This window comes from Centruroides sculpturatus, unplaced genomic scaffold (assembly GCF_000671375.1).
Source record: "Centruroides sculpturatus isolate CEXI.00-Female unplaced genomic scaffold, Cexi_2.0 scaffold1228, whole genome shotgun sequence".
Taxonomy (NCBI): Eukaryota; Metazoa; Arthropoda; class Arachnida; order Scorpiones; family Buthidae; genus Centruroides; species Centruroides sculpturatus.
The window spans coordinates 17317-33480 of NW_019385452.1; the positions used below are offsets into that span (position 1 = coordinate 17317).

The window sequence follows — 16164 nt, forward strand, 5'->3', positions numbered from 1 at the left end:
AATTTTTCTGTATACAGTAATCTATTTTAATTAAATTTTTAATATTTATTAAAATTTTTCTTTTATTTTAATGTTATTTTAATTTGATAAACTACAACTAAATATCATTTACAGCTAAAAAAGTTAATAAATTCCTTAAAATTTTTATCTATTAGCAAAGCATTAAGATATTTACTTTTTCTTTTCTCTAACAGTACTTTATTTTTGTTAAAGTGAATTGTAAGCTAATTTGCTGATGTCAATACTTTTCCAAAAACTTATTTTTATTTCAGATTTCATTTTTTGTAGAGCAATTAAATCTGATTATTAAACTACAAATTTAAGACAATTTTATAATTTGTTAATTTAATGAATCATAATTATCAATAAAATAATTTTAAATTGTTTATTTTATACATACACACACATATATATAACAATATATACATGTATGTACAGTATATATATATAGTTGTTTACACTATAAATGTATATATTTTTGTAACTGGAAAAAAAGTGCTGTTATCATTTTTACAGTGGAATATTCTTTTGTATATTTTTGCTTTTTTTTTAAATCATAACTTTTGTTTTCATTAAGATCTATCAAAACTAAAGTTGCTTAATACAGTGTTATTTTTTAAATAAATATTATATTTTGTTTTTGTAATGAACGTAATATGAGGGTAAAGAACTAAAATTCAAAATCAATAATAAAGTAGGACACTGCTCACTGATAGTCAAATATTCATATAAAACTTATCAGTTTAGTGAATAATTTTAGACATGACTTTTGCTATAAAGTTTGAAACTTCATTTAATTTCAAAAATATTTTTTTTGCTTTCTTAATGAAATATGTTAATTTTAAGAAATTATTTAGATAGTCTTTAATTTTGTTTTATATGTGTATTGTTGTTATAAATTCTTACTGATTTTAAAAGTCTAAACTTATATACCAGTAAAATAAAATTTGTTTTATTTGAATTTCTAAAAGATGTGTATACTGATTTTTAAAAAAAGAAAAATTTAAATAGAAAATAAACATTTTAAGTGAATTGTTTAATTATTTTTACACTAGTATATTAAGCAGTTTATATATAATATTTATATCTTTCCAATAGATATATTNATATAATATTTTTTTTTTATCCTTTGGAAGTTACAGAGGTTTGGCTATTGGTTGTATGCGCATGTAATATAGCGATAGACGACAGTGGAGACCCCTTGGCGATGAATGGAAAAATTGAATGGCAGTGTTGACAATACTGGTAAGAGGAGAGTCTCCGCTCGCACAAATGATCTGTAAGTACGATATATTATTATTTACAATTTGTATTAAACTAGCTTCGTGTTACGATTAATTTTCAAAATAGTAATATTGTTATACAATTCAATTTTTTTTGGTTAATACATAGAGATACATTGTGATGTATATCCGATATAAATAAACTGATTGGATGATTAAAGACTTAAATTTGTAAATATTTATCCAATAATTACTTTTGTTATTTGTGTTTATATATCATCAAAACATTATAATAAATTTTATTGGCTGATTTGAATTTAGTTTAAATCATTTGATTAATTTAAAATTTTACAGAGTTATAATTAAAGTTACATGGTTATAACAAGGACAATTCAATCAGTTTTAATGAGGATGTATTCAGTGTATTTATTTCGTTTACATTTAAGTAATACATTTAACAAAAATTGCTGCTGAATGTTTTAATTTATAAGATTCATCTGTAACCTGGTTAATACAACATATTTTGATGATGTCTTATTGTTTGTATAGCTTCAGGATTTATATTTGAATTACAAAAAATATCATACATTTTTCACTTGTACTATTTTAAGAATTGTAAAAACAAGAATATGCTTTTTAAAACAAAATAAAAGTTTATATTAAATCCAAAAACTTATAAATTAATTACATGGATTGATTTAATCCAATAAATATAACTAAAAATAAGCAATCAGTATGATTGAAGAAGAATGTCAATATTTAATTATCTTGCTTCAAGTACTGAAAATGATTACTACATTCAATAATATAAAATTCCAGAAATTTGATCTTAATAATTGTATTAAAAATAATTATGCTTTAAAGTTTATTAAAATAAAATTAAACTAAAATAAATAACGTATACACGTATTAATTTCTATAATTATATTTTTAAGAACTTATTTTTGAAAAAAAAAAAAAAGTTTAAATAATAAATTGAAATAACATATAATTTCTAATTTTTCAGCTTGAAAAATTGCAGTTTATTATGAAACAAAAATTATTTATAGAATGGAAAAGTATTTAGTTTATTTATTTTAATTATTTAAACAGTGATTTAATTGAAAGAAACTTTATTTTGCTTATAAAGTTTGAAATAAAATTACAGTATAATTATTATAACAATATTATTATTGTTATATTATTATAATTATAAAAGATAGCATAAATGATTCAATAATCTAATGACTTAAAAACATATACAATATATTTTATATTTTGGAACATATTAAAACAGTAATAAATAATATAAAATAACTTCTGTTAGATATTGTGATACTTTTAATCTTAACCATATGTAATAAAATACTGGCTTACAGTGACTCATCAGAGTTGTAATTTTAAAGATATGCTCTATATATTTTTTGAAATTAGTGAGGTTGATATATAAATATAAACATTAATGTCGTATGTTTCAACAAGATAAAATGTAAAAAATTGGTTAAATAAATTTCATATCATTATGGATTAAAAAAATTATATTTAGGGTGCTATTTTATATGAATAAATTTTAACTTAAAAAAGTAAAAACATTTATATTTGGAAAATATTAATTTGTTTAGGTTTGTTTGTTTATATAATTATATATTTGTACAATAAATTTATGTTTATATCTATATTATTTATAACAAAAAAATTTAATATATATAAATTTCAATAATTATTCTAAAATATCTTAAATTTATGTTAATTGTTGAGTAACATGAAGGAAAAAAGTTTGTTTTTACTAATGAACAAATTAAAAGTTCTAGTAGATTAATTTCTGAAAATTCTAAAACTTATTAAAATAATTACTGTAATATAATGATTAAATCCCTCAGTAACGTTTGTTTTATTCCAGTATTATCTTATAAATGATGAACATTTTCGAACAGCTTGACTGTCTTGCTTCAGGTCAGTTGTATGTGTTCCATTTAGAATGTTTGTTTTTTTGCATTTTATCTTCAATTTCAATTCAAACTTCAAATATTGTTGCAACTTACAAAATTTAAATTTAACCTAATTACATTTTACAACTAATGTATTTTATTTAATTTTATATTAACATCCTATGGGTTGAGTTGTTGTTATAATCTTTTGTCAGGATTATCTAAAAAGTTTTCCAAGCATATGATAATGAATCTGCATCTCATATGTTAATGCAATCTCTCTTCAAGGCTGTCTATGTTTCTAACATCTCTAAAAATTTAATTTCTTCTCTAGTAAAACACTTTTTAATCAGTGCTGCTTGCTCTAATTTAGCTTTGATTCCTGGCTTTGAGGCATATATGGATAGCATTGTTGTTTGTTTTTCTTTTTCAATATTACATTTGTGTTCTTTAATCCTGCTTCTAAGAGATATATTTGTGGCTTCAATGTACAGTAAATTAAATCGTTGTCAAATCTTTCATCTTTTACTGGTATACTATAAACTCCAGGTGCTATGATATCCTTATCATTTTGCAGCATTTGATATATAGTACTGCCTCTTTTGTATATCAGCTTCTTTTTTCCATTGCATGTAATTCCTTTGTATATTGGTTTCAGCTTCTTGTCATATTCCACCACTATGTTCTTAGACTCAGCTGGGATATGTTTTCTGCCTTGGGGCGGTATCTTGTCATATATATATATTTTAGTGTTAATTGTTCTGTAAGTTTTATTGAGTACCTATGTGGTAAACTATTTTCTTTATCTGCTTAAGTTCTATAATCATATCCTTCATACTGCTGCAATGGTAAATGCCCTCCTAACTAACAATCTAAAAGCAGCTACTTTATATCTAAATGGATCATTCAAGTGAGCTGGAATGAATAAAAGAATGTATTCTGGTTTATAATACACATTGGAATGTATACCCCTTCTTTATATTTGATTTTAATATTCAAAAAATAGACAGATGTATTTCTATGTTGTTCCAATTTCAGGGTAAGCCTTTAAGATATTACTGGAATAAAACGAAGGTTACTGAGGTGATTTAGATCTACATTTTACCAGTTTGGATTTGTTTCCCTTTAAGTAATATATTGATTTTTCAGAAAAATGTAAATTGCTGTGTATCTAACATTAAAATGTTTTGTTGCATTATTAATAAAATAATTATTAATTTATATTTGACAAAATAATCATATACTATCAGTTTTACAACAAAAATTTTAAATTTATTTTTAACTTCCTATGGTAGATTAAACTAACAATTTAATTAAATTTTATATAAAAATTAACATTTGTACAGTACATGTATTAACAACAAGTAATGTAAAAGGAACAGTATTTTTTTTTAATTACAGTTATGTTTTATTAATAAAATATTTTGTATACCTTACTTTTATAATTATACTGTATAAGTGAAAGTTATATAAAATTATAATAAATTAATAATATAATGCTTAAATATGAAATGATTTGTTAGTTTCAATTAAAAGTAGAGAAGAGGCAATTTCTATTGTTGAATTTATTAATTATATATGTAAAATACAGAAAATTAACATAATATTATAAATATTTATGTTAACAGAAACCATTTTAATTTGCTCCTTGTTAGGTATTTTTTATATAAATTAGTGAAATAACAAAAATAATACTTTTACTTGAATTTTTAGGATTTAATTGTTCATTGTGTGTTTCTTATAAATTATATATATTTTTAGTTTTAACTATAATAAAAAAATTCTTAGATATTTTATTTATATTAAAAAAAATAAAAAAATTAAATTAAATGTAATTCCATTATTAATATAAATATTAATTCAAGAAAACTTTTTATTGAGAACATTGTTTGAGGGTTTTAAAGTTTTGAAGAAATGTTTTTAAGTAACTGTAATAAATTTTGTATTAAATGTTCAGACATATCAGCAAAAATTTAATATTTATTATTTATCTAAATTGAAAGAAATTACTGTATGATATAACATTTTAAGTTTTTAACTCTTATTGCTTATAAAATCTGTGAATGATTTTAGTAAATTGTTATTGATTTATTATTATTATTAATATTATTTGAATTTAATTTCGGAAAGTAGTTTTAAAGCACAAACAGGAAAATGTCATAGTTACAAGTGAAACTGTTATAAATGCTCTATTTACTGTGTTATTAATACTCCTCATAGTTGGTTGAGTGTTTTTCAGTTAATTGATCAATCTAAATTCTGTTTCAGTTATACAAGAAATTGTTGTAATTTACCATAATTGCATATGTTCTATATATGCAATAGGTAAAGCATTATAGTATTGTATTTATTGTTTAATTAAGTTATGAGAAACAGCACTTTATTTAGAAAAGTAATGAAGTTTTCAAACATTATTTAATTGTTAAATTATGGATTCAGTATGAATTACTATATTAAAATTAATTTATATGAATTCTTATTAAATATTCTAAATGAACATATTCTTATGAATTTATAAATCTCAAGTTGTGTAATTTACACATTAATTACTATGATATATTAAGACAATTAAAAGTGATATTTTAATTGTTCTTATATAGTAATTAATATAGTAATTTCTAATATATCATAAATTTTTATACAGTACATAAAAGTATTGTATAAAAATATGATTTATTTAATATGTTTAAGTTTATTCAAGTTATTTATTAAAACTTAGTTAACAAATATAACACATTACATGACACAGAACTTACTTAAAATTGTGCTTTATACAGAATTTTGTTTAAAATTTTTCAGGAAAGTGGAGCAGAAATTTTAGTCTGTTTTATTTATAAATTTATTTATTTTTATCATTCTTCGAAATACTGATCTGTCACTATCAAGGACATGAAGAAATGAAGTTTGCACTTACAGAAAATAAATGGAAGATGCTTTATTGACATATTAAAAAATGCCATTAGAGGATAGTATAGGTTAAAAAATGTTTCTAATAAGAACTATTTACTTTTATAATAGTAATATACTTATTAGGATTCTAAATAGATTTGTTTGAGTAATTTTGATAATAGAAAATGTGTTTATTGAAAATATTTAAATAGACAATTTTATTTCTTAAAAGATTATTTTTTGTTCTTATTATTTAAAATAACTATATTAATGCCATTTCATCTTAATTAAATATATTAAAAGATTGTTTTAAAAATTGAAGAAATTTTAAAAAAATTCAATGAAAATATAAAAAATAAAGAATTTATTAAATATGTCTTCATTAATTCCAACTATATTGCTCGATTATATTCTTAAATTTTGTAGTTTCTATACAAACAGTTTCTATTTTTGTACCTATAATTAATGTATAATACAAATTTCTGTGAAATTATGTGCATTTAAAATGCAAATTTTTCTGTATACAGTAATCTATTTTAATTAAATTTTTAATATTTATTAAAATTTTTCTTTTATTTTAATGTTATTTTAATTTGATAAACTACAACTAAATATCATTTACAGCTAAAAAAGTTAATAAATTCCTTAAAATTTTTATCTATTAGCAAAGCATTAAGATATTTACTTTTTCTTTTCTCTAACAGTACTTTATTTTTGTTAAAGTGAATTGTAAGCTAATTTGCTGATGTCAATACTTTTCCAAAAACTTATTTTTATTTCAGATTTCATTTTTTGTAGAGCAATTAAATCTGATTATTAAACTACAAATTTAAGACAATTTTATAATTTGTTAATTTAATGAATCATAATTATCAATAAAATAATTTTAAATTGTTTATTTTATACATACACACACATATATATAACAATATATACATGTATGTACAGTATATATATATAGTTGTTTACACTATAAATGTATATATTTTTGTAACTGGAAAAAAAGTGCTGTTATCATTTTTACAGTGGAATATTCTTTTGTATATTTTTGCTTTTTTTTTAAATCATAACTTTTGTTTTCATTAAGATCTATCAAAACTAAAGTTGCTTAATACAGTGTTATTTTTTAAATAAATATTATATTTTGTTTTTGTAATGAACGTAATATGAGGGTAAAGAACTAAAATTCAAAATCAATAATAAAGTAGGACACTGCTCACTGATAGTCAAATATTCATATAAAACTTATCAGTTTAGTGAATAATTTTAGACATGACTTTTGCTATAAAGTTTGAAACTTCATTTAATTTCAAAAATATTTTTTTTGCTTTCTTAATGAAATATGTTAATTTTAAGAAATTATTTAGATAGTCTTTAATTTTGTTTTATATGTGTATTGTTGTTATAAATTCTTACTGATTTTAAAAGTCTAAACTTATATACCAGTAAAATAAAATTTGTTTTATTTGAATTTCTAAAAGATGTGTATACTGATTTTTAAAAAAAGAAAAATTTAAATAGAAAATAAACATTTTAAGTGAATTGTTTAATTATTTTTACACTAGTATATTAAGCAGTTTATATATAATATTTATATCTTTCCAATAGATATATTTTTATATTTAATGATCATAGTCAAAAAATTATTTTCAGTGTCACTGTAGGGTTATCATAAACATATTATTATGTAAATCATCATTATTAAATTTTGCTGAACTGTTTGAGAAGAAATAACTTTTTCCAAATAACATTAAATAAATTATGTTACCATTTAAAATTTCAATAAATCCATTAACCTGATTTTAATTAATGCCAAACAATTTACTGGATTGTCAGGCTATATTATTTCTAATAATTATTTCATTTATTATGAGATGGCATCCTAATTGCCTATCTCTAGTCAAATTATTTATATTTAATTATTAAATTAGCCTTAAAGTAACCTGATAATCCGATAGATCATTTGGTATTTAAAATTTTATTAAATACAGTTAATAATATATAATAAATATAAACCTTATATCAGTTAAATTCTAGTGTCAATCATATAACTTTATGTAAAAAATAAGATAGCATAGTAATAAACCTAAAACAATAAAAAAAATATTAAAGAAATTTGTAACAGATAGGAAACTGAAGTAATACAAACATATAAACCAAAGATTTAACAAAATGTAAGCATAAATTGCTGAATTATTTATGGATTATATTAAAGCTAATTTGATCTTCAGCCATCAGGCCATATTTTGATTGTAATTAATTAAAAATAAAACTAAAAAATCTTAAAATATAAAAATTAATATAGTGTATGTGTAATAAATTAAGTAAGTACAGCTGTCCCTTGATAATCCGACAGGTATGGGGCCAAAGGGGTGTCTGATTACCAAAAGTGTCCTGATTACAGAAAGTGATTACATATTTGGCATTGTTTTGCTAGCAGTAGTCTACAATATTCCCTACTCCAACTATTCGAACAGAACTGCTCACAGAAAACACATGAAATGTGTGTCATCATGTAAGAATTGGGTGGGGAGATTCACGTTGCGACATGCTTCTGTTCAAGCAGACACGTAATGGGGACGGGTACCTTGACGGGAGTTGCGTCAAACTACAGTAGAACTCCTTTAATCCATCACCTTTGGGACTGGGGGTATGGTCGGAACACAAAAAAGGTCGGATTATCAGAAAAAAGTAAAATAAACAATCTTTCCTTTGTCCAATCTTTGTAGCACTGCTAATTTTTCATTTAATGAAAGAGTAACGTGTTTACGTTTCACTCCTGACATGTTGAAAACACACACAATGTAAAACATATACTGTAATGAACACAGAAGAACGCCACGGACGGTGAGTCAATGACGAGTCAGGACAAGTTTCTCGAGTCCGACCACGGTCGGATTAACCAGAGTGACGGACTAGCCGAGGGCGGACTAGAGGGGTTCTACTGTACTGAGCATGTTGGATTACAAAACGTCGGACTATCAAGGGACAGCTGTATTAAGTAATTTTTTAGGACTTTTATAAAATATCAATTAATTAATTGACAATAAACAACTAAAACCCATATTTAAAGCTTCATATTCAAATTTCATTTATATAATATTTGTGAAAAATTATGGTTTTTTGTAATACAGTAGAGCATTGATTATTCGACTCAATTGAGGACTCAGGTTGGTCAGATAACTGAAAAATCGGATAACCAAATAGAAGGAAAAAAATACATTAGTATAGTATATTAGGATATCAGTATATCCCATGTAATTAGTTTATTAGTATATCGCTATTAACCAACTTCGCATTGAATTTTCATTGATGTTTAGCCTAACAAATTTTCTTTTTAAAATAATAATCGTCGCTATTGTATCGTTAAAAATTATTTTTAAATTATTTTATTGCTCACAAAACAAACAACCACTCATAATTAGAAAATTAAGTCTCGTTTAAATATTGGCCTCCCTTCAATGGTCGAGCCAATGATGCCAGCTAAAACACGCAAATATTTAACAAAAATAATATTAAAGTAGCCAAGATATAGCCAAATATTATAATGCCACATCACTAGCAGACATTTGAAATTTGCCGACTAGAACAGTCGGTTAACCGATGTGACGGTTAATCAGGGGTTGGATAATTGATGCTCTACTGTAATTAAAGAAAATATGAATTTTATTGAGAACATTATAAGAGTAGTCTGGTTATGATAAATTTCTAGAATCAGAATGTGAAATTATATTTTATTTCTCAAATACAGGTATCCCTTGTACAACACTGTACTTCTAGAATATAGTTTTACTCTAATATTGAAAATTGGGGATATTCCTGTACAACATGACTTCCAGTTTTGCTCTGACAACATTTTGGAAATCCCTTGTACAAAATTTCACAATTTTTAAGTGTAAACTTCATTATTCTGTATTTTTTAATTCAAGTAAGCATGCATGTTGTCTTAAATTTGCCCACAGATTTTAGAATTTTGAAATTTTCAATTTGTTTTGTGCCTTTCACCAGGTTTACTTTAATGAAAACTGATAGGACAAGAAAGAAAAAAATTGCACTAACTTTCCTCTCAACCAAGTGTTGTCATTGCTTTTAGACTTTAGCTCCTAAGACTTTCACTGTGTTTTCTTTTTATAGATTAAGCTCCATATTTAGTAAAATTTATTTAAACATTTTTAGGTAAATTTTATTAAACGTTTTTTAACCATGGGTATTACATACCTAAGAATGATTACTTCGTTCATAAAAATGACAAATGAAATACAGCAGTATCTCAGTATTTGAACATTTCCCAACTTGAACAATTTCATATTTGAACACAAATTATGGAAAAAATGTCTTGTTACCTGATGGAACAAATGTGACCCTCTAGAATAAATTTTTGATTGATAACATAATTTTATTTTTATTTCTCATTCATAAAAAATTATGATAAAAATAAAAAAACTAAGATGTTGCTGATATTTCTGATCAAGATCAACAAAAAACCTCAGAAAATGTCAATACTTTGTAAAAAGAAAACATCCTCATTTAATTAAAATTAATATTAACACATCATATAATAGTTTTAATTGTGATTGTTAGTTAATTATTGATTGCTTTAATAAACATATTTCTCTTAGTGATGGAAAAGAATATTATACTTTTGCTAACTTTTGGAACCTAACCCATGTTTTGCTTTAGTATTTTGTTTCTTATAGCATGGATTTGCATAACATGGCACTTTTTCAGAATGTAACTACTGTGTTTTATGAGGGATACCTATATAAGACTTTACATAATTAGTGATATTATTTATTTAATCAGAGAGAGTCTTGAAATGTAACCATTATAATATATTGTGAAATTAGAGGATATTATGAAAATGTAATTTCCTTCCACTGTCCCACTGTTTTTCAAAAATTCTTGTCTATGCCAACAAGAATTTAAAAAATAATTAATTCTAACTTCACTGCCTTACAGTGTCTCTTCCCTGATTAACTTACTATTTATTACATTCTTCAATACTTCTTCTAGCAATTATTTCCTTAAAAAGAACATGATCAATATGTTGAAAACCTTTATTACATGCTATTCTCATATTCATTCTCCTATCTGTTCCTCTTTTATACATTTCTGGCTTCCATATCTTCTATTTAAATTTGTCTGTTTTGTTCTAAAACTGTTAAATTTTAAATTAAGTTATGACTTTGTTATTTGTAAAATGTAAGTTTAAGTAACAACTTGATAAACTGGATGTACATTGAGAATACACACCAAACACCAAAAACCAACAAATAAATAAGTTATTTCGTGAAGAAGGTCAATTAAGAAAGCCAAAAACGTTAGAAAAATAAATGTTTACCGTATTGAAGTAGAGGGTGTTTGACTATTTAAGAACTTTTAATGATTTAGGCATCGTAATTGATTCAAAACTCAGTTTTAACAGTCACATTCAGCATCTACTTAAAAATCTCTTGATTAGGCAAGGGATGCTTTAATGCAGCTGCAAATCAGTTTTTTACTTGAAAGTTTTGTATGTTTAGCTAATATCCAATTTATCATTGATTACAGCCTTCCAGTATTGGCCATGACTTTAGACTCTAATGTAGACAATATTCAATCTTAACAAATTTTATCTTTTGCTCAACAAATGCTTCTCTATACCAAGAATAGCAATATTGCTTGCATACATCTTGGACTCCCTCTCTTGATTAACTGCATTCATTATTTTGATGTCACATTGATTTATAATTATCTTAATTGTATTTTAAGTTCAAACTATATTTTTATCTGTGTACCAACTTTTAACTCATGGAGTCACAGTTTTATACACACTCCTTTTACTTGTCTAAGTATAACTTGTAAAGCTTTTTTTTTTATTTATTCTCTCAAAACTATTAAGATTATAGAGCATCAATTATTTCAGGACTTTTTACTTTCAAAAAGCATTGTAAAAATGTTATTTACATCATTGTATTATAAAATCATTTTTCTTTTAAATTTTCTTTTTTTTTAAATACAAATTTTATATTTGTATTTAATATATTTATTTTATATGTTTATATGTTTATTTGTTGATTTTTTTAATGGGAATAATTATTCTGGGAGCAGTCATCAAATGTTCTTGTGAATGCTACTGTAAGTCAACTTAAATAAATAAAATAAAAATAAAGTAATGATAATTACTCAAAATATTTAGAAAGATAAACTATAAAGCTTGATGTACAGTCTTTGATTCTAAGAATTAAATCTTTACAACTTGTTGGATTAATTAACTAGTTTTTCAAAAATGCATAGAATAGACAATTTTATGATCATTTGTTTTACAACTTTTATGAATTTTCTATTATGATTTATGAACAGCTGCATTTAAGTGATTTTTTTATTTTAGTGTGTATTACAGTTTAAATTGTTTTTAGGAATACAACAATTCATGACATTGAATTTATGATGTCTTGTTTAATGAGAGTTTTCTAGGAATTGATTAGTTTGTAAAGGCAGTGTCTACTGATGTCAATGATACTACAATATTCATAAATCTATATAATTAATATAAACATTTTAAAATAAATATAAAAAATACTGAATATTTCTACTAGTCTTCTATTTTATTTAAAGTATCTTCAAATCTTTTTACCAAACTTTGCTTAATCTTGCTGTTTAGGAGTGTAATGAATAAAAATATTAATCAATAATTTTATCATTAGTTGTGTCTATTAAAATCTGATCAGAAAATGAAATATAATGTCGAATAAATTTGTTAAAGATTTAAAAAGTAATTATTTCCAAATTTAAGGATGGTTAATCAAACCAAATATTCTGGATCTCTACAAAAATGTACTGTATGTAAATGTACTTTTCATGCATATAACCTATGAAGATGTAAAATTTGTAGAAAATTGTTGAAACAAAAATAAAGCCTTTTCATAGCTACCCATTGTATAGTTTGTGCCTGATTGCTTATGGGTGCAACCTTGAACACAATAATTGCACAAACCTATATAAATAATAGATCTTCATATAAATACATGACAATTAATTATAGTTTCTTTGTTTTGAGGAATTGTGCACAACAGATGAACAATTTACATGCTAACTGTTGGAAAAAATAATAATACACATGATAATTGAACATTTTTATGTATACAAAAATATTTGTATACATGTAAACATAAAGCAAATTGAAACACCTTTTGCCTCCATTGTGACAAAAGGTGTTTCAAAATTATTACAAAATTAAACAAATAATTGAGTAGCCTAGTATCAAAACCAGCCATCTCCAAAAAATTCAATTATTGAGATATTGGTATCATATTGGTACAAAACCTTTTCATGTTCAGAAAGCTTTACAGAGATCAGCAAGTTTATAGGCTCTCCTGTAAAGTAAACTATTCTGGATATGGTTGGTTTTGATACTAGTCTACACAGTCACAAATCAAATAATAGTTATTATGGTCATTTGCATATTATCTATTTATTATCTATAAATTATGGTTTCATTAATAACTTTCTTTTATATCTCCATAATTTCAGTGAGGTTGGCAAAGAAGTTTAGTATAGGTCTTAGTCAGTAGTTTAAGTTTACCTGATGTCTTTGCTTCAAAAACAAACAATTACTGGATTAAATCGGGCTACATCTCACTCAAAAAGGTCGAGTAATTAATTTTAAAGATAACACATTACACAAGCCTTGATAGCTTTATATGAGGTTCAAAACTAGCACTGTAATGCTAACAATGTCACACTAACCTTTATCCAGGCAAGAGAAGACATTTTAAAAAATTTTAAAAAGTTTTCTATTAAAGTTTTAAAAGTTTTCTAGTATTACATTCCATTTTTGAATGATAATTGTAACTTGATGATGGTAGTTTTTAAGATTACCAAAAATGTTTGTTATTTTTTTTTATTAATTATTTACTTTATAAGAATAATCCAAAATCTAATACAAATACATTGTTTTCATCTAGTTATTTTGGAGTTAGTAGAAATTATACTAATATTAAAATTTATGTTACCAGTAATTACTTTTTTGTATTTTGTATTTCATCTAGCTAGGGAAATTATTTTTTATGTCAATAAAGAATTTATGAATAATTCATAATTATCAATAATTATGAAAGTATTAATTGATTAATTAATACTTTTTTTTTTTACAAAAATGTTTGAACAGTATAGCAAGCTGAGACAATATCAAAACTAATATAAATACCTCGTGTAAAGCTTTCTTCTCACCAGGTACTGGTGAGAAGAATATATAAAATAGATTCACGATAAAACCACTGGTTACTCAAAGGTTTATTGTGAATCTATTTCTAATATAAATAATAATTATTTTTTGCAATTAAAATAATACTGAAGAAATCTTATTTTATATATTAAAAATCAATTACAGATGATACAATTATTAATTCTGAAGTTTTTTGTTTATGAGATATTACAATAATTATTTACTTTCTAAAATTTAATTTTTGTACTTATATTTCTAATTATTCATATTAATTTATTTTAATTGTTAATTTTAGGAATGTTTTAAACAAAGCACTGTGAAATCTTTTGCCACAATGCACCAATGGCCAGTAGTGGAGCAAAAGCATGGTCTGTATCTCAACCAAGTGCAGCATTTGTTTTGAAGTGTGCCAAAGAACAAGAAAAGTTAAGAGTAAAATTACAAAAACAGTTGCAAGATCATATGCTTCAGTAAGTTGCATATTGATTTGAAAATTTAAAATGTGTTTAAAATAAAATACTTATGATTTATGAAATGAAAATGTAATTGACTTACTGTATTTCCTCAGTTAAACCCTGTGGGTTTATTTTGAAAATGTACAGTACATAACTCTGGGGTTTATTACTTTGAAATAGGAAATGAGTGGGTAAAAGTTGAAAGTAATACCTTACTTACTTTACTTGTACATTTTCCTAATTATCAAAACCATTTATTGACTATATTTATGGGTTACAGTTACAACATTTGAAATAATTAGTTTTCATAATTAACCCAATTCAACATCTTTCAATTCAGTTATTACATTGTCATTCATGTCTGCTTTGATATAATTGTATAAATCAATAACTTGACTAACATTTGGTTCAAATTCATCAGCACTTTTGGAAAGATATGGTGAGTTTCAGTTCAACACGAATTTTCTTAATTATCCTTTTGACAATAGACTCTTGATTTATGAACTCAACTGCAATTTCCCCTTGCTCAATATTCAACAATATAATTTTATTTTAAAAAAATGCTTTTGTGAACCTTGGAATAGAAAGTTCTGTCTAACTCTAGATGATTTGAAAAGATAAAATTTTAGTTAAACTCCTTACCTGTCATTCTAAATAGGGCTGTGGAGCCGCGTAAAAATCTACCGACTCCGACTCTTCCTTATTATCCGACTCCTACTCCGGCTAAAACACCAAAACTCCACGACTCCGACTCCAACTCTGACTCAACAGCCCTGCCAGGACTGTGGAAGTCGCGTAAAAATCTACTGACTCCGACTCCAACTCCAACTTTTCCTTACCATCTGACTCTGACTCCGGCTAAAACATCAAAACTCCACGACTCCGACTCCGACTCCAACTCCACAGCCCTGATTCTAAATTACTCTATACCAGGGGTGTCCAACCTTTTTGTTTCTCTGGGCCGCATTGGAAGAAGTCAAGGAGTTTTGGGCCACAAGTATATATTATATATACTTGTGGCTGAATATACAAGTATATTTAAGGATTAACATGTCTAGATTATAATAATAAGTATTAAAACTTTATCACGAAACAGGATATTTTGAAAAATTACTTCTACAGACACTATCAATTTTTACTTACAAATAGATAAATTCATTTATTTGATAAAACGCAAATATTTGGTTTATTTGAGTCTCTGATTAATAAAAAACCAAGAAACACCATTTTAAAGTGCATTTTTATTCAACTAACATATTTATAAATGATATGTAGCCCCAAAAGTAGCCAAAGCTCCAAATGATATTTTTTTACGTTAAACTAAAAAAGTAGCCACATTTGGCTCAATGTAGCCAAATCTTGCTACGCTGGAAGGAATACTAAATAAAGCTGGAGTTGTGAATCAAAGAATTATAGAGCCAAATTCGGAAAAAAAAGAGAGAAAGGACAAAAAATAAAGAAGTGAGAAAGGTTGGAAAATTAAG

At 24.4% G+C, this 16164-nt stretch overlaps 1 protein-coding gene across 3 annotated transcripts in view; it reads left to right on the plus strand.

The window, feature by feature from the left end:
- Positions 1–1150: 1150 nt before the first annotated feature.
- Positions 1151–16164, plus strand: part of LOC111639138 — a 73744-nt gene continuing 58730 nt past the window's right edge. Inside the window, exons 1-2 of one of the 3 annotated variants that reach the window (XM_023384925.1) lie at positions 1151–1279; positions 14521–14695. In XM_023384925.1, the coding sequence (XP_023240693.1) occupies positions 14568–14695 (128 nt within the window). In that variant the 5' untranslated portion in view covers positions 1151–1279; positions 14521–14567. Of the gene's footprint in view, positions 1280–3102; positions 3163–14520; positions 14696–16164 lie in introns of those variants that run through there. The other 2 variants (XM_023384927.1, XM_023384926.1) reach the window with 2 other exon arrangements.